This window comes from Convolutriloba macropyga, chromosome 12 (assembly GCF_964194025.1).
Source record: "Convolutriloba macropyga chromosome 12, txConMacr16.3, whole genome shotgun sequence".
NCBI lineage: Eukaryota > Metazoa > Xenacoelomorpha > Acoela > Convolutidae > Convolutriloba > Convolutriloba macropyga.
The window spans coordinates 57,367,319-57,386,060 of record NC_134479.1 but is presented as its reverse complement, the minus strand read 5'-3'; the positions used below and the strand labels follow the sequence as shown (position 1 = coordinate 57,386,060).

The 18,742-nt window shown below is 34.2% G+C and overlaps 1 protein-coding gene across 1 annotated transcript; it reads left to right on the top strand.

The window, feature by feature from the left end:
• Nucleotides 1-2,550: 2,550 nt before the first annotated feature.
• LOC142350598 (uncharacterized) lies at nt 2,551-14,615 on the top strand. The gene is made up of 3 exons (XM_075402487.1): nt 2,551-3,275; nt 9,461-9,552; nt 13,990-14,615. Exons 1-3 carry the CDS (start codon nt 2,755-2,757, stop codon nt 14,502-14,504), a joined length of 1,128 nt encoding a protein of 375 aa, XP_075258602.1. The 5' UTR covers nt 2,551-2,754; the 3' UTR covers nt 14,505-14,615.
• The last annotated feature ends 4,127 nt before the right edge of the window (nt 14,616-18,742 follow it).

Genomic DNA, 18,742 nt, shown 5'->3' with positions numbered 1-18,742 from the left:
AGTCATTGTTGAATCTCAGCTCAAGAACATATACACACACCCTTCAGTTAGACATGATGACTCCAGTAGCATTGTTCATTTTCAATTGTAGTCACAAACACCGTTAACGTTTTAATTCGACTCGGATTTAAGCATGAACTGGAATCGGAGGGAGTTTTGAGTTCAGCAACAAGAAAAATTTCCCATCAGCTGAAAGAGCAGCGGCTACGACACCTACGGTATCATCTAGCAGCAAACTTGATTGTTTTCAAAAATTGGTTAGAATCAACTGCTTTCATATACTAAATGGCTTGTTAGCCCAGAAAAACTCCAAGCTTCAAAACCACGAGAAACCAAAACAAGTACTTTTGCATCCATTGCAGATGATTCTACCAAAGAATTCAGAATGTCCGTTCAAAGATGGACAGCACGCTACCTGGAGTTGCCAGAAATTCAAATCAATGAAGCTGAATGAACAAAAAGAACTTGCGCAGAAATTCAGAATGTGTTTCAATTGCCTGAGACCTTGCCATCGGTCGAAGGATTGCAAAAGTAAAAACTGCTGCTTGCCTAATTGTGGACGAAAACACAACAAGCCCTTGCTCAGTGAATTCTCAAAGAAGGAGGCTACAAGTGCCTCAGAAGCTACAACAGCAGTAGCAACAATGATCACACAAGGAGGACTCCCTGTAGTGCGTATAAAACTGGTGACTGGAAACCACATTCTGAGCTTTCTGGCAAGGTGTGATACGGGATCCTCAATCTCATTCGTAGACAAGTCAATTGTTTCTACACTACAGCTGCAAGGCCGAAAAGCCTCTTTGTCAGTAGCAGGAATCCACAGACCACAAGATGTTGAGACAGAAATAGTGCAGATATCTGTTTCAACGCACGAGAAGTCTCGAAAATTGACCAGAGTTCAATTCTATGTTCACGAGAAACTGAAGTTGGCTGACCATTCGAGATCTGCAGGGGTTGAGAGATCGCTACCCACATCTGAGGAACTTGCCAAATCAGAGATACAATCAAAACGAGGTTCAAGCAATTCTTGAAAAGACTGCTATAATATCCTTCACCCATTAGAATTCAAGAGGTCAGACAACAAAACTCCACCATGGGCAGTGAAATCGAAAATAGTATTGGTTGTAAGTGGTCCCCTACCAGCGAAACAAGCAGCAACTCTTGCTACAGCAGCAACCTCAGTATCAGAGGACAAGTTAGCAAACCAGTTGATTAAATGGTGGGACAGCGAATCCTACGCCTCAAACTGTGATGTCACCGGTCATTCGAAAGATGAGAAGAGAGCAATCAATACATTGGAGCAAACAACTCGATTCACCGGTGAAAGATACGAAGTTGGACTTCTATGGCGAGAAGAGGAAGTGAAGTTACCAAATAACTTCTACTCTGCTATGGGGCAACTCAAGTCCCTAGAACGACGCCTACAGAAAGATGATATGTTGTGAAAGCGTTGTCAGGAAATCATTGACACTGACGTCAAAGTTGGTGATGTCCGCATAGTTGAACAGGTTGAACTGAACGAAACCAGGGACAGGCTTCAATGGTACTTGTCACATCATCCTGTCATCAACCCTCACAAACCCGAGAAAGTTAGAAGACTGTGCAACGCAGCAGCAAAGTACCAAGCTGTAGCCCTCAACGACAAACTTCTACCTGGACCAGAGCTTCGTAAAGTTCTATAACCGTAATGCGTCTGTTCGATTTTTTTAGCAATATTCCTCAGTGATGAACTAAGCTTACATTGTGAATTTTAATTGCACTTAATTATTAAAACACTTTAAAAGCTGCGTTTTTAATCGTCCAACTGAAAACCTGAGTAGCTTCACGTGGTTTCTACTTATGAAATTTAATAAGTAGATTTCACAAATTCCGAAGCGTTATCCACGACCCCCCGTAATGCAGCGAAATTTGCTTAGGGTCAAACAGCTCCTAATGGTTTGATAATTTCTCGCTGGCGATAACAAATATGCAGTAATAATTAAAACTAGGCCACAGCATCAAACAGTATCTGGACAGTTTTTCAACCCATTGCCAGATTTCTAAAAACAAGCATTCTGTCCAGTACTTTTTGTTGGAACTTCTGCAAACCCCGAAACGACGATTACATCCAGAACTCCGGAACTCCGGAAATCCGGTGAGTTTGGAAGCGTTTCTCTCTGGCAATACCCACCGTTTTCAAATTAACAGAAAAAAACTCAAAATCACAATTAATTTTTGCAACAAAAACGTTTTTCATCAGCAAAATACATCCGAACATTTTCACTTAAAGTTACAAAGAAACATTCTTTGACATACTTTAGTTGCTTACACAGTATTTGTTAAGTTTTTTAACCATAAGTTGCCTGAGAAAAAAAATTATCGAGAAGCTCCTATTCTCCATAGCTTTTTTGCGTGATAGTTGATGAACGTTTTTTAGAAAATGTTCTACCGAACGGTATTTGAGCTTTGAACGTTGAAAGGCCACAAATGCTAAACAAACTATATGAAGGTTTTATTTTTCAGTTTTATTAATTGTAATACAATATAGAGTCTTGCTCATGTTTTAGTTTTTAAGCTTACCTTTTCGTGTTTCAAGCAAAGTTGAGCTTTTACGCGTTTAGCTTACTCATTAGAACACAGACCAGAACAAAATATGTAATTCTTTATCAGAAATTATTTGAGTTTTGATTGAAGCAAACTGAATTATTATTTGTTTCTAATTGAAAGCATCATTAATTTTTACTCACGCAAAAAATTGTAAAATTTTACGAAATAATGCAACTAACTTCCATCGCTTTTCCCAAACGATTGCTCTCATGGAAAGCCAGCAGACTCAAAAAAATCATTTTCTGGTCTATACTAGCCTTTGCCGTTTATTACATATTTTTACAGCCGTTTTTAGACACGCTTGTGGCAAAAAACCTTCAAGCAATATTTGCGCAAAATCCAGCCAATCACTATTTTTACAAATTGGAATTCGCTGAAAAAAGACGATATTTTTCGGACGGGAAATCATACAAAGAACCTTGTATTCAGTTTACGGCTAAAAAGGAGAAAAATGTGAAAATAAGCTCGAGAGAAAAATTTCAATTACGCGAATTGACAGCTTTGCAAAAATACAGTTTTCTGTCGAAAAAAGTGTTTGATTCGCGACCAAAAGTTGTTTTCATAGCGGGACTGGAAGCGACTGGACACCATTTTATCAGGTCAGCCTGGAATAACCTGTGTGGAAATTTAACAAACATTTGCACAAAAGAAGACGGATTTACTCGAATGGTCATTCATAAGCCACAAAGGAATTGTTTCCTCTCCTCACATTCCCCTTTCCCCTTTTTTAGAATATGATCATGTGATATTTGGTTTTATCTAGGCTTGTTATCTAAGAAATGTTGTTTTGTCTGTTATCCAAAAAAACGTAACATTTTTGGAAAAAAACAACAAAGATTTGAACCTAAATAATAAACAATCCTTATTGTTCCAACATTTTTTTTTCAAAATATGGGAACATAGAAACCAAGCTGACCTTTTTCAGTCAATTTTTCACTTTTTAACACATTGTAGAGAAAAACGAAAGGCACCATTTTGTGATCTCGGGATCTGGTTTTGATTTATATAAAAATTGAAATTGGAGAACTCTTTAGAATGTCGACGCAGAATTGAGAAAATCCGAAGGAAAAAATATCGATCGTGGGCGGGGGGGGGGGGGGGTCAATTTGCGTTTGCGCTGAAATTTCCAATAGAAATAAAAAAAATAATGTAGTATATTTAGTTTGGTGAAACGGAGATTTTTCAGTAACCCATTACAGTTTCAAACCTGAAAAATGACAATTTAAACTAAATGCCCGGAATTTTCCATGACAAAAAACTTATTTTCTTTTTTCCAAAATTTTGATTCTATCCATCCCTCTAATTTCTTTGATGTTTGAACTCTATTGTAGAAACAATTTTTTCTCTGCATCAAAAGTTTGTTTTTGGAAAACTGAATTCTTCGAGCAATTTATAGATCTCAAAATATCAAAATGCCTCTATAACATGTAGAACTAAAGCTGAATAAATTATCATTCTCGAGTTGGTTTTGCCCAAAATTTTTTTATTCCAACAGAACTAACTATCTGAGTATCTTGAAAACCTTGGAAAAATAAAAAAACTGGTTTCATGGACATCAAGTCAACCAATGCAAAACTCAATAAAAAAGAAGGAAACCTTATTAAATAGAATTAAATAGTTTCATATATTTGTATGACTACTTCTCCACAATCTACTCGCTTGATTTCCAAATTGTCTGTCAAATGTGGAGCATGCACAGAGCTAGTCAAGGATATTGACCAATCGGGGATCGAGTGTTCCTCATGTGAGAATTGGTTTCATGGGGACTGTCCCTTGAAGAACTCGCTGGCTGGGATCGAAACCAAACCATCAATGGATTTGCGATATCTGTCTGGCTGAAAACGACACCTGCTTGAATACCCCAACAGAAGCTAAGTTAAATTCTTTATTTACTGAATTCCAATCTAAATTGTCCTCTTCTATCTGGGAATTGATACCTCAATTCACTAAAGATTCAATTATTACTATGCCTGATAATGTCAAAGAAGCAGTCACCAGCGCGCTTCCCTCCTACAGCGATATGGTTACTCGAAACATGAATACCGCGCAATTCGACTGAACTTCAGTTTGTGGTTACGAGTGTAATTGAAACTGAACCAACATACTTCAAACAAGTTGTGAAAGACTCGACGGATGTTAGTGACTTAGTTCAATATAAGTGCCTCCAAGCTGGTGGAAATATTTTGAGCGTCCGGAAGTTTGGAAAGATTGCGAAACAAGACAACGATAATGTTTCTTCTAGTCAAAGACGTTGTCGTCTTATTCATGTTACAACATCAAATTCTTAATTTATGGAAAACTGTTTTGCCCGCAGTAATTAATTACAGAATTAAAAACATCCGGTGAAGATCAAAAAGTTTTTATCTTTTGCAGATCATCAATTGGAAAAAGCTGTTCTGGCTAAACGTTACCATATGGTCATAGCTGAGAAAGAGGATAGTAACGACTTTCATATCAGGAAATTAAAATTGACTACCTACTTATAAATTTGCTCTCAAAAGCTGTAAATCAATTTGCACTATAGATAAACGCTTCGATTTTTTGAAACATTTCGCTTCGAATTCTTTCTCTTTACTGTTTCTCACTGAAACGTGGTTAAGACATCGTTAACTCTGAAGTATTTTTGGGTTCTTTCTTCAAATTTAAAAAGGAAGAACCCAAAAATACCCTTTGCTATTCATTATCTTCGTTAATGATATGGCTGATGATGTGGCAATTAGTTGTTTTTATCTTTCATTAAATCATTAACTCTGACGTCTTTATGGGTTCTTCTTTCAATGTTATTGCCAGATTAGATCGTGACTGTCACCAGCATGGTGGCCAGCTGATTCTACAAACCTCTAAACCAGCCGTCAAAGTTGTTGATTTTACCAATTCTCACTTTTGCTATTTCTTGAGCTGTCTTATGTAAGAAACTGTCCTTCTTTGTGCTTATCTACAAGCCGTCCAAGTCATCAAACTATTCAGTGGACATCTCTAATTTAATGGCATGTTTTCAGTCCTACTATTAAAAATTGGACTTGTTACTGGTTCAAATTGATTACGGTTGCAATTATGATGTTTGTCTTATAGGGGATTTCAATTTTCCCAAAATTGATTGGACAAATTAATGGTCATCTTCATGTCATCAATGTCGATTCTTTGAAATGGTTTTTGAAAAAATCTGACTCAGTTCGTCATTGAACATTCGCATAAAAGTAACAGCATCCTTGATCATGTTTTATCTAACGTTGGTAATCTATCACTTATCTCAGCAAAACAACTTTTCCAGACCATTTTTCCATTTCCTGATACTTGGTACAGCCTAATTTCTAATTTCTGACGTTTTCACTAATGCAATTAATATGACACACTGTCTTATATCTTCATTCTTTTCTTCCTCACATACTATTATTCATCTCATTAAGCAAAGAGAAACCACTTTTATGCAATTAGGTAGTAATCTCGCTTTTTTACTCGCCTTAAAACTGAGAGAACACAACTTATCGATTAAAGATTCTATTGAACTAGATAAAGATTTAATCATCAACCAGTTTGATCTATCGTTAACTCGACAATGTTACAAGCTGCTGAGAAGTTTTGATTTCAACTCGTCATTTCCTCCTGTTATGGTTAATGGAAATGAATCCTTCTTCACCGATGAAGAGAAAGCATTGGGATTCAATAAGTTCATTGCTTCTGTTTTTTAAGACAGTATTTCCTATACTGTTCCTTATCAATTGAAGGTACCTTTCATCAAATTGATGAACCTTGATTTTTTTATCCGATGTTCTCCTCCTTTTGGAGTTGTGTGATGATTCTAGTACTGCTGGTGCTGATGAGATACCCTCACTCCTCCTTCACCACCGTGCAAAGGTTCTGTGTGCGCCGGTTTTTTTAGCTGTTTTTCTGGATTGTCAAAACCAAGTATTGGCCTGATCTTCGGAAAATATCACACGTTACTCCCTACTCCCTTACATAAATCTCTCCCTCATAATGACATTGTTATCTACAGTCCCATTTGTATCCTCCCTAAACTTTCCTTGTTACTTGAAAGATGATCGTTCAATTTTTTTCACCCAAAGATAAGGCTTGAAATCAAACGTGAACAACATGGATTTATGAAATCACGTAGTACAATAAGTCAGATGTTAATATGTCTCAATTCTGTTTATTCAGTTCGTGGTAACAATTCTCCTGCCATATTTATCTACTTCGAAGTAAGAAAAGCTTTTGACTCTGTGTCGCTTCAAATAATTTTGTCAAAATTTGTGGATGTTGGTTTTGGCACAGTTTTCTTAACATTTTTAACGCTTATCTAACGAACCATTCTCAATGTGTAAAAAATAATCAAATTCTTTCTGCCCTTTTTCTGGTTACTTCTGGAGTTCCACCAGCAGCGTGTTCGGTCCTTTGTTATTCATTATCTGCGCTAATGATGTGGCTGATGATGTGGCAAACAGTTGTCTTTATCTTTTTGCTGATGACTTAATAAGTTTTAGCACCTCATCAATCTTCCTTCTGCAAGAAGACATCAAGTTTTTACCTAATTGTTGTAATTTAAAATGTCTCAATTTTCACCCAAAAAAATAAAGATACTTTTAATTTTGGTGGGAATGACGAGAGCGGTGAACTTCTTTTAGGGTCTGACTAACTGCCTTTTGACAAACACATAGAGGTTTTGGGTTTTCTTGTCCCTATTACGCTATCCTGGAAAGCTCACCTACATTCAAAGCTTCTAAACTGCAACAGAATTTTTAACTTCCTGAACCCAATTTCCCCCTTTCAGTGTCGAGTCACAGGAAACTTTTGCTATATAGATCCCCTATCCTGCCTATTTTATTTAACTGTGCCACTGTTTGGTCTCCATCCTTAACTATGCTACACCAACTTAAATTTTTTTAGTATAAAGTCCATCGTTGGATAATACGCTGCTCGTATTTTTTTCAGTCTTCCCAAAACTGTCTCAAATTTTTGTCCCAAAGGAGTCCTCCTTTACTTTTCAGGAGAGGGTTGCAATCATTGAGTAAAAATGGCATGCCAAAAAATTTTTTTAATCTATTTTTTGCAAGGTTTATCTTTGTTAGTGTGTTTATGTGTGTGCGCGTTTTGGTGGGTGTATGTATGGCTATGCAAATTTCTTATGTGTTTAATTTGTTGGTGTTAGAGAGAGAGAGAGGGAGACAGAAAAACTTAGTTTTGAGAAAATTGTTAGACAGAACTTATTGTTGAGAGCATATAAAATGTCAGAAATTGAGAAAATTGGAAAAGTTACTTGACATTTGCTTCAAACTGAGGCTTTAAATTTTTCCAATATCACTTTAACTGTTTTTTTAAATCTCACTGATTAAACACTTTGTGGACACTATGAAAATCCATTTTTGCCATTGTGCTCACGAAACCTCTAAAAATACAAAAAATTTCGAAAAACCTCAAAAAGTTCATTTCAGATAAAAGGTCTCTTTTACAATTACCAACACCAAACGCAATAAATCCACAAATTGCCTCAAAAATTCCAGCTTGTTTATTTTGGAAAAAAAACAAAGAAGACCCAAATGAACAGTGAAGAACGCACAATAGCCAAAAACCAATCTGAAGAATTTTGTTTTTTTTTGTGCTGAGCTTTGTATTTGTATATTGGTGTTTGTTTTGTAATGTGTTGTATTTTTTATATGGTTTTAGTGTGTCTGCGTCTTAAAAATTGTGCTACACTTTTTTCCGGAATTTGTTGAAATTTTTGTTTTTGTCTGCTGAAAAAGCCGGCATATGTTTTGTTCAAAAAATAGCAGTATTCTCTAATACATTTTAGAGGCTCTTCGATACTCCGAACGGTTTCTCTGCCAAAATTTTAAATTTGGCTTTGCAACCTTGTGATGTTTGTTGGAAAACTCAGTGCTAGGCATAAAGTCTCATGAACTATCTTATTTCATTTCAAAAGGCAACGTTTTGCAACAAAAAAATGGGTCCGCTTCTCTAAGAAAGCGGCAAAGTGTAGATGAGAAACTGAAACAAAAGCCTTGAACTTGAAAAAGAGAAAAATCAGCCGGCTTAGAGCCGCATCAAAATGCAGCATATATATATATATATATATATATATATATATATATATATATACATATATATTTATATATATATATATATATATATATATATATATATATATATATATATATCTTAGGAGCAGTTTAAATTGTCTAAGTTGATTACTTAAAACTGAATTGTCGTCATTTAACCTCAAAAACGGACAGAAGATTAGATTGAAATAGGTGATCAAAAAAATATTATAACGAATTGTGAAATTGATGTGCGAGAGCAATTAGTTTTTCTTATCAATCTTCATCAAGAATCAATATAAAAATTATTTCTTTGGTTGAATTTTTACAAACAATTTAAAACATCTCAAACTCTACAAATTTACCGAAACTAAATTAGCTCTCGAGGGTTACAAAATTTCTCCTTCCGTTCATCCAATTTTCGAAAAGATTCACGGAATCAAAGTCGATTAAGCAAAAACGATTGATACATGCTTTTGTTTTTCAAAGAAGCTAAGGAAGGCATTGATGTGTTGCATTTGAAGTAAAAACGACTTTTTGAAAATTCGAGTAAAATCATTGTATACGAAAACCTTCTGTTTGTCTGAAACTAGACCTGTTTTCCTGAGAGTGTATCGATGCTAATGCTTCAACAATTTGTCGGACCAGTTTTTTGTATAATTATTTTTTCGCTAAATGCAAAATATCGTGACAAATGAACTGAACACAAAAAGATCATAGTTGTGTTGATTATTGTAATAAAAACTATGAATTACATTCTGGCGTAGAATATAATTATGAAATGTTTGAAAATAAAAAAGGGGGTTGTTGGGGGAGGGGGAGGAAACTGTTCCGGGTTACAGAGAATTGCTCGGGACAACTAAAGCTCGAGATAAACTGAAGAAAATTGTTAAAGGTTACAAATCACATTTACTCGTCCTCAATACTTACACAGGTACGTTGAAGAAAAAACTAAACAAATTTATTTTGTTTTCGGAAACAAGGGCTGCCTGCGTTACTTTCTATAATACACTATCATCATTCGGTCGCAAAGGTGATTTTGCGTAAATAATATTACTTAATTTTCCTACTGTTTCATACAAAGGCTGTTAACGACCCGTCAACGTGACGGAAAAAAGCTTAAATGATAGATATTTGGGTTTTTTTGTTTGTTGTTTTTGATTAATAAGGATCCACCACATAAACACATAAACGTCCATATAAAGTGTTGTTTAAACTTTCCTTGACCTAATTGAAACAAATTTTCATTTTCAACTTTTTTTTTAATTCTTTTCTGCATCGAAAATTGGCCAATCTAAAATCGAGCATCAAATTCGGGTCGAGGTAAAGATTAAAATTCCAGTTAAATATAAGTCGTGTTGAAGGCCAGAGCAAAAACTTTGGCCGAGCTTAAGCCAAGTTGAGCACTAAAGTTGAGCTAAAGTCTTCTAATGGACTACTTGGGCCTTTTCATTAGTGAAAAAGAAGTCTAAACCTGAAAAGCATACTTTACTGGCTTGGTGTATAAAATTCCTTTAAAAGATCTGAACTATCAATCGATGATTTAGAGGACAAATTTCTAATAGCGCCTACATTTTTGCAGCCTCCAAATTAATTTGTTTCTGGTTTCTGATTTGGATCGATAGATGAAATTTCATGCAAAATTAAGCACTTTTTAAGCATGAAATCTTTATTTCTATAATGGTCCCTCCCTTCCTCCCCCCCCCCCCCGCAAGCTTAGTGAGAATAGCGGTTTTATGTCCCCTAGGCACTCATGCTGTTTTTTTTTTGGTTAGAAACATGCTCTATAACAACTCATAGTTTTTAACTGATGGCATAGAGATACTGTAGGTCTGTTCTTTACGCCCTCCTGACAAAATAAGATCCTGTCATTTTTGTATATTTAGTTTGATTGGGAGCAGCGGGTTAAGTTTAATCACTAGGCTGGTGGCGTGAATATCAACCGAAAGGAAAACTAGCCGAATGGAATATGGGACTAAAATTAGCCTATTTGGCCTATTAGCCGAAAAGGAAACATTGAACAATCAGATTTCAGAAGGCTTAAACATTATAAGCGAGATTACCAAATTTGGTTGTTTTTGTTGAGATAGATTCGTATCAAGTCTCATAGGCCGCTGAGGCATATCCGTTGCTCATGAGTGATAGCCAAATACGTTGATTTCATGTTAAACGAGTTAGATAATTGCCCGTCCTACCTATGTTTGCTGAAATCAACTATATGAACAATTATTTCTGCAAATTTTCCTACTTTTGACTATTTTGGCAAATTTTGGCGTCGGCTAATATTCTTGTCACCCTCTCAACTTTAATCTTAACGTGAGTACAAGTTTCACTTTAGGTAACTAATGGAACAATTTAGGCACATTTTTTAGGCACATTTAGGAATTTTTCCGATTTTTCTTTTGCAATTTTTCAGTGCGTCAAAGTTTAGGATTTGGAATTTTAAGTTTTTGTAGTTTTTTGATAACATAGACATTGAAAAGTTTTTACAGCGTCATTCTAGTGCGAAGTGATATTTTAACAAATTTTTGAATGTCAAAATTTTTGCAGGACAAAAATACCACATGTAATTTTGGCGAGTATTTTAACGATGCAAGTTTTAAAAAAACAGAAGCTAAATGAGTGCATTTTGTTGAATAAACTAAATAAAACATTGAATTTGAACCATTTCAAAAATAATTGTACCAGAAAATGGAAAATTTTGTATAGTTTCTGTTCCCGCTCCACCAGGCTGGTGAGTGTATAAAATTTAAGCTTGGAAGCTTATCTGCCTACTTTCTACCTATTAATGTTTTTATTAATAACACAACTTGCATCCAAGTCATGAAGACATCGGCGGACATGCAAGCCAAACAGAACATATATTTCAGAAAACACACGTGACGTACCTGGCTTGCCTTAGAAGATTAGAGCTTTTGACCCAAAATTAAAAACAAGAAATCCAATATTTCAGCGCAATGGTTCTCAGGCATAATTTTTTACCTGTTATCTTTCTTCAAAACAAAGAAAACAGCTGGTATAAGTCCGTTCCAAGTACAAAAGACGCTTCCAAGTACGTTTGCTCCACGTTTTAGTTAATTTGTTAATTTCGGTTAAAATTGTGGTTAAATTGAACGATTATGCTGTTGAAAAATTTATTTGTATCAGATTAAACTATATTCAATTTACTCAAATCAAATTCAAAAAAATCATCGGTGTGATATGCACTTTTTTCATCTAACTGAGTCAGCGGAAATTATAGCAAATTTCACAAACTTAAGAGCTCACGGTTGTCTGTTTCTTCGTTGCAGTAAAACATGTTTTTCCATGTTAACCAGGCCTTGAGTAGTATTGTGGCTAAATGAAACAGACAAACAAAAATGCTCTAAAATAGCCACAGAATCCCATCAAAACTAATTTTGAGTGCATTTAATTTTCAATCCCTAAAAAACAAACGTGAAAGCTTCGGCAAGTTTCGCTTTATATTTCTTCAATTTAGAGAACTCATAATATTTCAATCTCAACGTACAGTTTTTTTCAACTAGACCAACAAGACAACTTCGACAAAAAAACTTATAACAAGTTGGAACTCATCAACAGTGAATACTTTTTTTCAATTTTTCAATGAAAAAGTGAACAATTTGCAATTTGAACTAACAGCTTGAATTTGTGAGCAGTATTTCCTTTCTCCAAACGCAAAATATCTATTTAAGGCAAATTTGAAAGCAGTAGAAGACTTATTCCTTCACAAGAACGGCTGTGTTTGATCATTTTTCTGTTTTCTTAGAGAAGAATATGTAAAAATGCGCCATAAAATGAAAAAAAAACTCATTCATTTTTAGTTATATCTCATCTACCTGATGCAATCGTACTGCGCTAGTGGCTTAATCCATGTCGACATAGTGAAACAGCCAATCAGACTGTGCCAAAGCGAAAAAGGTGTAAACCATCACTATAAAGAGCAGAAATTGTGTAGTAGAATCACCTTTACCCATTATGCGGGAATAAAATGCGCTGGCTGGCAAATCAAGCCCAGACGCAGATGACCAGCCTCTTGCAACAAAAAGCTGACTGAGTGACCCCGGAGGCTGAAGAATTAGCAATACTCCTCGGGCTGTGAAAGCTAATACTTATCTTACTTGTTTACTTCAGTAGTACGTACAATTGTGCACAATTTTAAATAGTGATAACTAAGGCTAAGTACCTAATTCCAATACAATACCTCATTATCAACGCTTTCTGGTTGTTTTTTCTTTGAAAAATATTTCCAAGTTTTTCCAAGTTTTGCTCAGCCAGTTTCCACAATGTGTTATTTTGAATGCAAAGTTTTTTTCAATTTGGTCAGGTCAACTTCCTCAACTGGCAGCTCAAGTTTTTTCCTGATAATTGAATTCCTTTTAATTTTTAACGCTTTAAAATTCAAAAAATTATGGTTAGTTTAGCAACTTATCTTCGTCATTGGAGAAACAAGATGACATCATCATAAAACCTAATCTTTCCGTTCAAGTTAAAAAAGAGCTCTGGTATAAACCAAGTCAACCAGTCGGTATTGCCATTCTCAGATAAAAATCAAAGGTCTCGACAGTTTCAAGACTGCGCGAAAATCCAGTCAAAAGTTAAAACTTAATTAGGCAACTTAATTAATTGTCTGATCATGATCTAATATTCCAATTTAATCCAATTTAGTCAAAGAGGGGAAAATTATACACATTCTCTTGCCTTCAAAGATCATGATTCAAAGATAATACGTTTTGATTTTGTTTCCTCTTGCTAATAAGAGTAATTTCAAAGTATCCATAACGCTGGCGAAACTGCAATATTTCTCAAAATAATAATTTTCCGTTAATTACTCATTTTATAAAATACTTGAAAATTACACTGCCTGGAACTTTGCAGAAAAACGTAACCACCTCAGGTAAATCAGTGTTTCATTTTTTATACACTTTTTGGAGCAAACACCTGGCGATTTGTCAAAAAATGGGCACAATTTAAAAAAATGGGCAATTTTTGGTACCGCTAAACATCATTTTGTCGTTTTTTCGTTTATAACAACTCAAAGGTTGTTAAAGGTGCATAATATTTGCAACCCCAGCAAACACCAAGCGCTGTAATGAATTATAACAGTTTTTTGATATAGAATACAACGTGGGAGCGGGGGGGGGGTAGTTTAGTTTCGATAATAACGGGGAGTTTAAAACGGAATCGGATATTTTCCGTTTGTGCCCCCCTCCCCAGTACGTTATGCGCCCCCCAGTTAAAGAGCACGTGCCATTACATAGTATATCATTATGTAAAAATATGCCAGCTGCGTCTGGGGGGTGCATATAATACGTGCCCAATAAGCTGGGGGGGGGGCACAAACGGAAAAGATCCACGGAACCTAATATTTCAGATGTGCCTCACATGGACTCATATCCGAACGGTCGATATCGTTCCAGAACATTCGTTCCCGATATTCGCCTGTTAGCCGAGCTGTACGAGAAAGGGGGCTATGATTTCCGAGTCATATTACTTGACAGAAACCCGGAAAACATCTTCATTTCAATTCTTCTCAATCGAAGAAGCCATTTTCAGAAACGGATGCTGTCAATGTGCAAAATGCACCTGTTTGCAATCAAATCTCTAAACTATCAATTAAAAGCGATGGATCCAAAATTTATTGCGGGCGCAATTTCGATCGAAAAGACTCTTGAACAAAATAAAAAATCAGCTGAACAGTTCTTACAGCCAAATTTGAACCTAACTAGCAATCATATTGACCAATTTTTCAAGAACTTCAGGCAGTCATCAGACATCAAATGCATAGACAGTCCTAAAGAAGATCAGAAGGAACTTTTACGGTGCAGGGAACAGCTATATGATGGTCATTTTGAGTATAAACAAATTTATGACAGCTTTTTCCAATGATGTACCATTTGAGGCATTTTCAAATTTAAAATTGATCAAATAAAAACATTGGATACCACTTTGCCTTATTATTTGTAAATTTGTTTGCAAAAATGAAATTCATTTTTTAAGTTCAAAATTTTAATGATTGCTTAGCGTAGTTCAAACAAGTTTACTCTTGTTTTTGATCAACATCGATAAAAAATAAAATCAAACCTTCAAGGTCCGAAGATAACAATTGCTACAATTGCTAAACACAACTTTAATGCGAAACGCCAATTTTCCGCTTTTCTGCATTAAACATGTAGAGGTTAAACTGAATTCTTCCAATTGGGTATTTTGTAGATCCCTGCTGTTGGATGACGACAAAAACTATTAAAATTAAAAACTGAAGTCCCCAATCATTGGAGACATTTAAACAAGTAAAGATTCCCCTCTCATAAAGAGAGTCTACTTTTTAAAGTGGAAAAAAATGTTCTTATTTTGCTTTTTTAACCCATACTATGCAATATCGAAGAGGCTAGCTCAATTTAAATATGGAATAAGTCACTCATATTTAAGCATGGACAAGTTTTTTAATTAAGTTTAGGACTTAGAAAGAAACTTCCTAAAGATAAAAGAAGTAACTTCTATTATTTCACAACTAAGAGCAGAACTTGAATATTTCCCATCACAAATGTAAACAAGCAACAGGATTTTGTTTTTGCAAATCAACTACAATCCAGTTTAAAGTAACTTGCTGTTTATTATTTATATCAAGAGGAACTGCCCGTCATATGATAAAATTTCGGTTTGTTAAATGCCATGGTAGAAGTTGACAAAATGAGGACATCTTTTTGTTCTGAAAATTTATAAAATTGTTGTCTTTTTTTTCTTCAAAAACTTTTAATTAAATAAATTTCTTTATTTGCTTGGGTTGTTTGTTTAAAAATTTTTATTAACATAGAAATTCTTTTTTCTGATACATTAGGGCAAGCTGGTCAAAACAGTAGGGAAATTTCTATTTTAAACAGTCACAAAAAAGTGTTTGGAAACTGCATGTAAACTGTTCATCAGCTGAACTCAAAAACTTTTTATTGAAATTAGACTGTAAAAAAGTTCCACAAAAACCACACAAGGCGTTTTGTCAAGGGTACCCTTATTTTAAGGAGCTAAATTCGACAAATTGAACCTTCCCTTTTAGAGTAGTTAAAACTTAAACATTATGAAGCGTGTCCAAAGAAAATCTTTTCAAAAGTTCTAAGAAAAAAACAAAATTAAGTTTTTTTCTCCTTTCCATCGTTACATTTTTATCTATATATATATATATATATATATATATATATATATATATATATATATATATATATATATATATATATACATATACATATATTTATACATATATATCCTTGTTTTAAACTGATTGTCCTTGACTCGTAAACCAAAACCCCGGTGTTGTTATATTAGCAAATTATTCTAATATGGTACTTTAGAAATCCTATAATTATCTGTGTTTGTCTGAACAGCTTTGATCTCTTGAAGATATGACAACTTTACAGAAAAGTTGCCATAAGAAGTTTCCCTTGGGTTATCGGGAAAGAAAATGAAATTAAGTTTTTTTTTCATTCTGACAATAATCTTTTGATTGCGTCTATTGTACTCTTTTGCACCGAAAACGAAAGTATGGCAACGCCAATAAATCAAAAGTGTTGAAGTTTTATCTAGTTTTATATAAGACATCGATAATTCAATTATAGCTATTTTCATTTCTTCTCTTCTCTTTTCGGCAATAAATCTGAGACTAATTTTTTGTTAGTAGAAAATCATTTGAGGGTTTTTATGAGTTGTCTTTTGATTTTCAAATGAGCAATTGAAAATCCACAGCTTAAGATGCTATGAGAAACTCCTTAAAAAATGGATATCTTTTCAGGCTCAAAAACTGAATAATCGTCGTTCAACTCTTCACTATCTTTATGTTAGTGAATCTTACAGCCAGTACAAATTTCTCTCAGTTCTCAGCTGAAAAATTTATTTTAAACGGGTTTCAGTAAATTTTCAGTCGCATATTTTCACCTTCGGGGATTAAATTTGTGAGGAAAAGTGTTGGAGGAATAATACTTGCAAATTTAACAAGAATTTTTTTGTTTTTGTGTTTTTTCGGAGTGAATTTCATTCCTTCATTCTAATATAACAAAAGTAGCTATTATTTCTCAAGATTCTAGAAATCTAAAATGTGTTTAAAAAGACGGTCTTTCAATTACTTTTCATTGAAAAAACCTTTATTCGTCTTTTTAAAGTCTAAATTTTTCTCCATACATAAAGAGCTTCAAAAGCTCATTTTATTGTTTTTTTTTAAATTATGGACTTTATGAGCGATACTATTGACTATTGTAGCTCTATCTTTAAAAAGATTTGAACTGTTTAGCTATACTCTTAAAAACTAATTTGGGTTGTTTCTAACTCAGTTTTTGTTGTTTTCACAACCGAAGAACAAAAAGGAGGCTTGGTATTGTGCAATTGCACATAAGGTTCGGACCCTTCTCATCCACAACTTGGGCATAATTTTCCTCCAAAAGAAAAACAGCTAGAAAACCCCCAAAGTTCAAGTATTTTTCAAAAAAAAGTGTATGAACAAAAATAACTCAGTGGAGTAAAATATGACGCATTAGACTGATGAACAAAGATGATTTAGTATGTAACCAATCATTAATGAGACTGGGTAAAAGAGAGGTAAAAAAGATAAAGAGGTAAAATTAAGTAACACTTATATTTTTCGAATAAAAATTACTCCCAAAATCATGAGAGCCAGTAGTAATTACAAAATAAAATAAATAAAAAGGTCCGTTTATTCGTCCAAAGAAAGCCATCGAGACCTGCAATTCTCCAGAGTATGTCTAACGTCTACAAAAAGAACGTCAAAATTGACAAAAATCAATAACAAAATTGCTTTTTGTTGTAAAAAATCCGTGTCGAAGCCAGTAGATTCATAACGAATCATTAAAAATCGTTAAATTTTGTGACAACAATCCCTTGTGACTAATTCCATTGAAACCATTAGTGTCATATTTGACTTGTAATTAACGAAACTAAAAAGAAATAGACAATAAAAAGAACAAAACTGCAACGTTAAAGTGTTTTTTTATCCTTGAAAACAATTGTTTTCAAAGTCATGAAAGCTACCAGCTTTCTACTAAACTCAGAAAACTGGCTCAGCTATTTTTCCATAAAAAGCCAATAAAACCTGTCAATATATAGGAAATTTCATAAAACTAAAAAGACAAAGTGAAAACGACAGTTTAGGACAAAAATGAAAAAATCAATTGAATTCAGTGGAATATGGTTTGAAGCCGTTAAACCATATTCCATATCTTTAAACTTTTTGTTATGTTCAGTAATGTTTCTTTTTGAACGACAAAAATTTGATAAGTGAACTGTCATTAATGTGATAATGTGGAAACGTGAAAAATGGGCCAAGGTCTTAGAATAAAAAAAATTGTGAACTCTAGTAGCATCAAAGCCAAAAAACAATAACTTAAGGCGTAAAACCTCAAAAAATGATAACTTTTGATTCATCAGAAAGAAGAAGCATCCTTTCTTTGCTGACAATTAGCAACAAGTTGGTCAAATTAAGAATAAAATGGAGACAAAGCACAATAAGCCATTATTTATTTGAAAATCAAATAATTTTAAAAGTCAAAACGACCATAAGCTTCGAAGTAGAAAACTAAATACGTTAATTGTCAAAAACTGAGGAATTGATTTGGACCTATCACTTGTGAGCCTTGATTTGAAATGTTCTGTTCTTTAAATAATATTAAAAAGAATTTTTTTAAAACAAAAAGACCGATTGATTACATTCCGAATTTTTTTTGGATTGTTTTTGTCCAAGACTTGTCGAAAACTAGCTTTGCTAATGCTGCTAGTCCATAAAAATTTAGTCTATTGCAATTTTTTTGTTAAAAAAATTATATTTGCACTCAATTGCATCAATTCTTTTGGTTTGAAAAAACGTTGAGCTTTTAATCTAAAACAAAACTTCTCATACGGTGTCAGGGCGTCTATGTAGGTGTAACTTCTGCAAAAGTTGACCAGTACTAGATTCGAACAAGCATCTCTTACTTGCAAGCCTATCTTGCTACCCATTTTCACCAACTGGTCTTAAGCTCTCGAATTTGGACATCTCTTATAACCCGTTATTGCGTTCATTCCTGTTCCTCAAGGCTTCAATTGTTTACCCATGTATCCGTTGAGCAACTAGAACTTCTTGTAAAGCAACG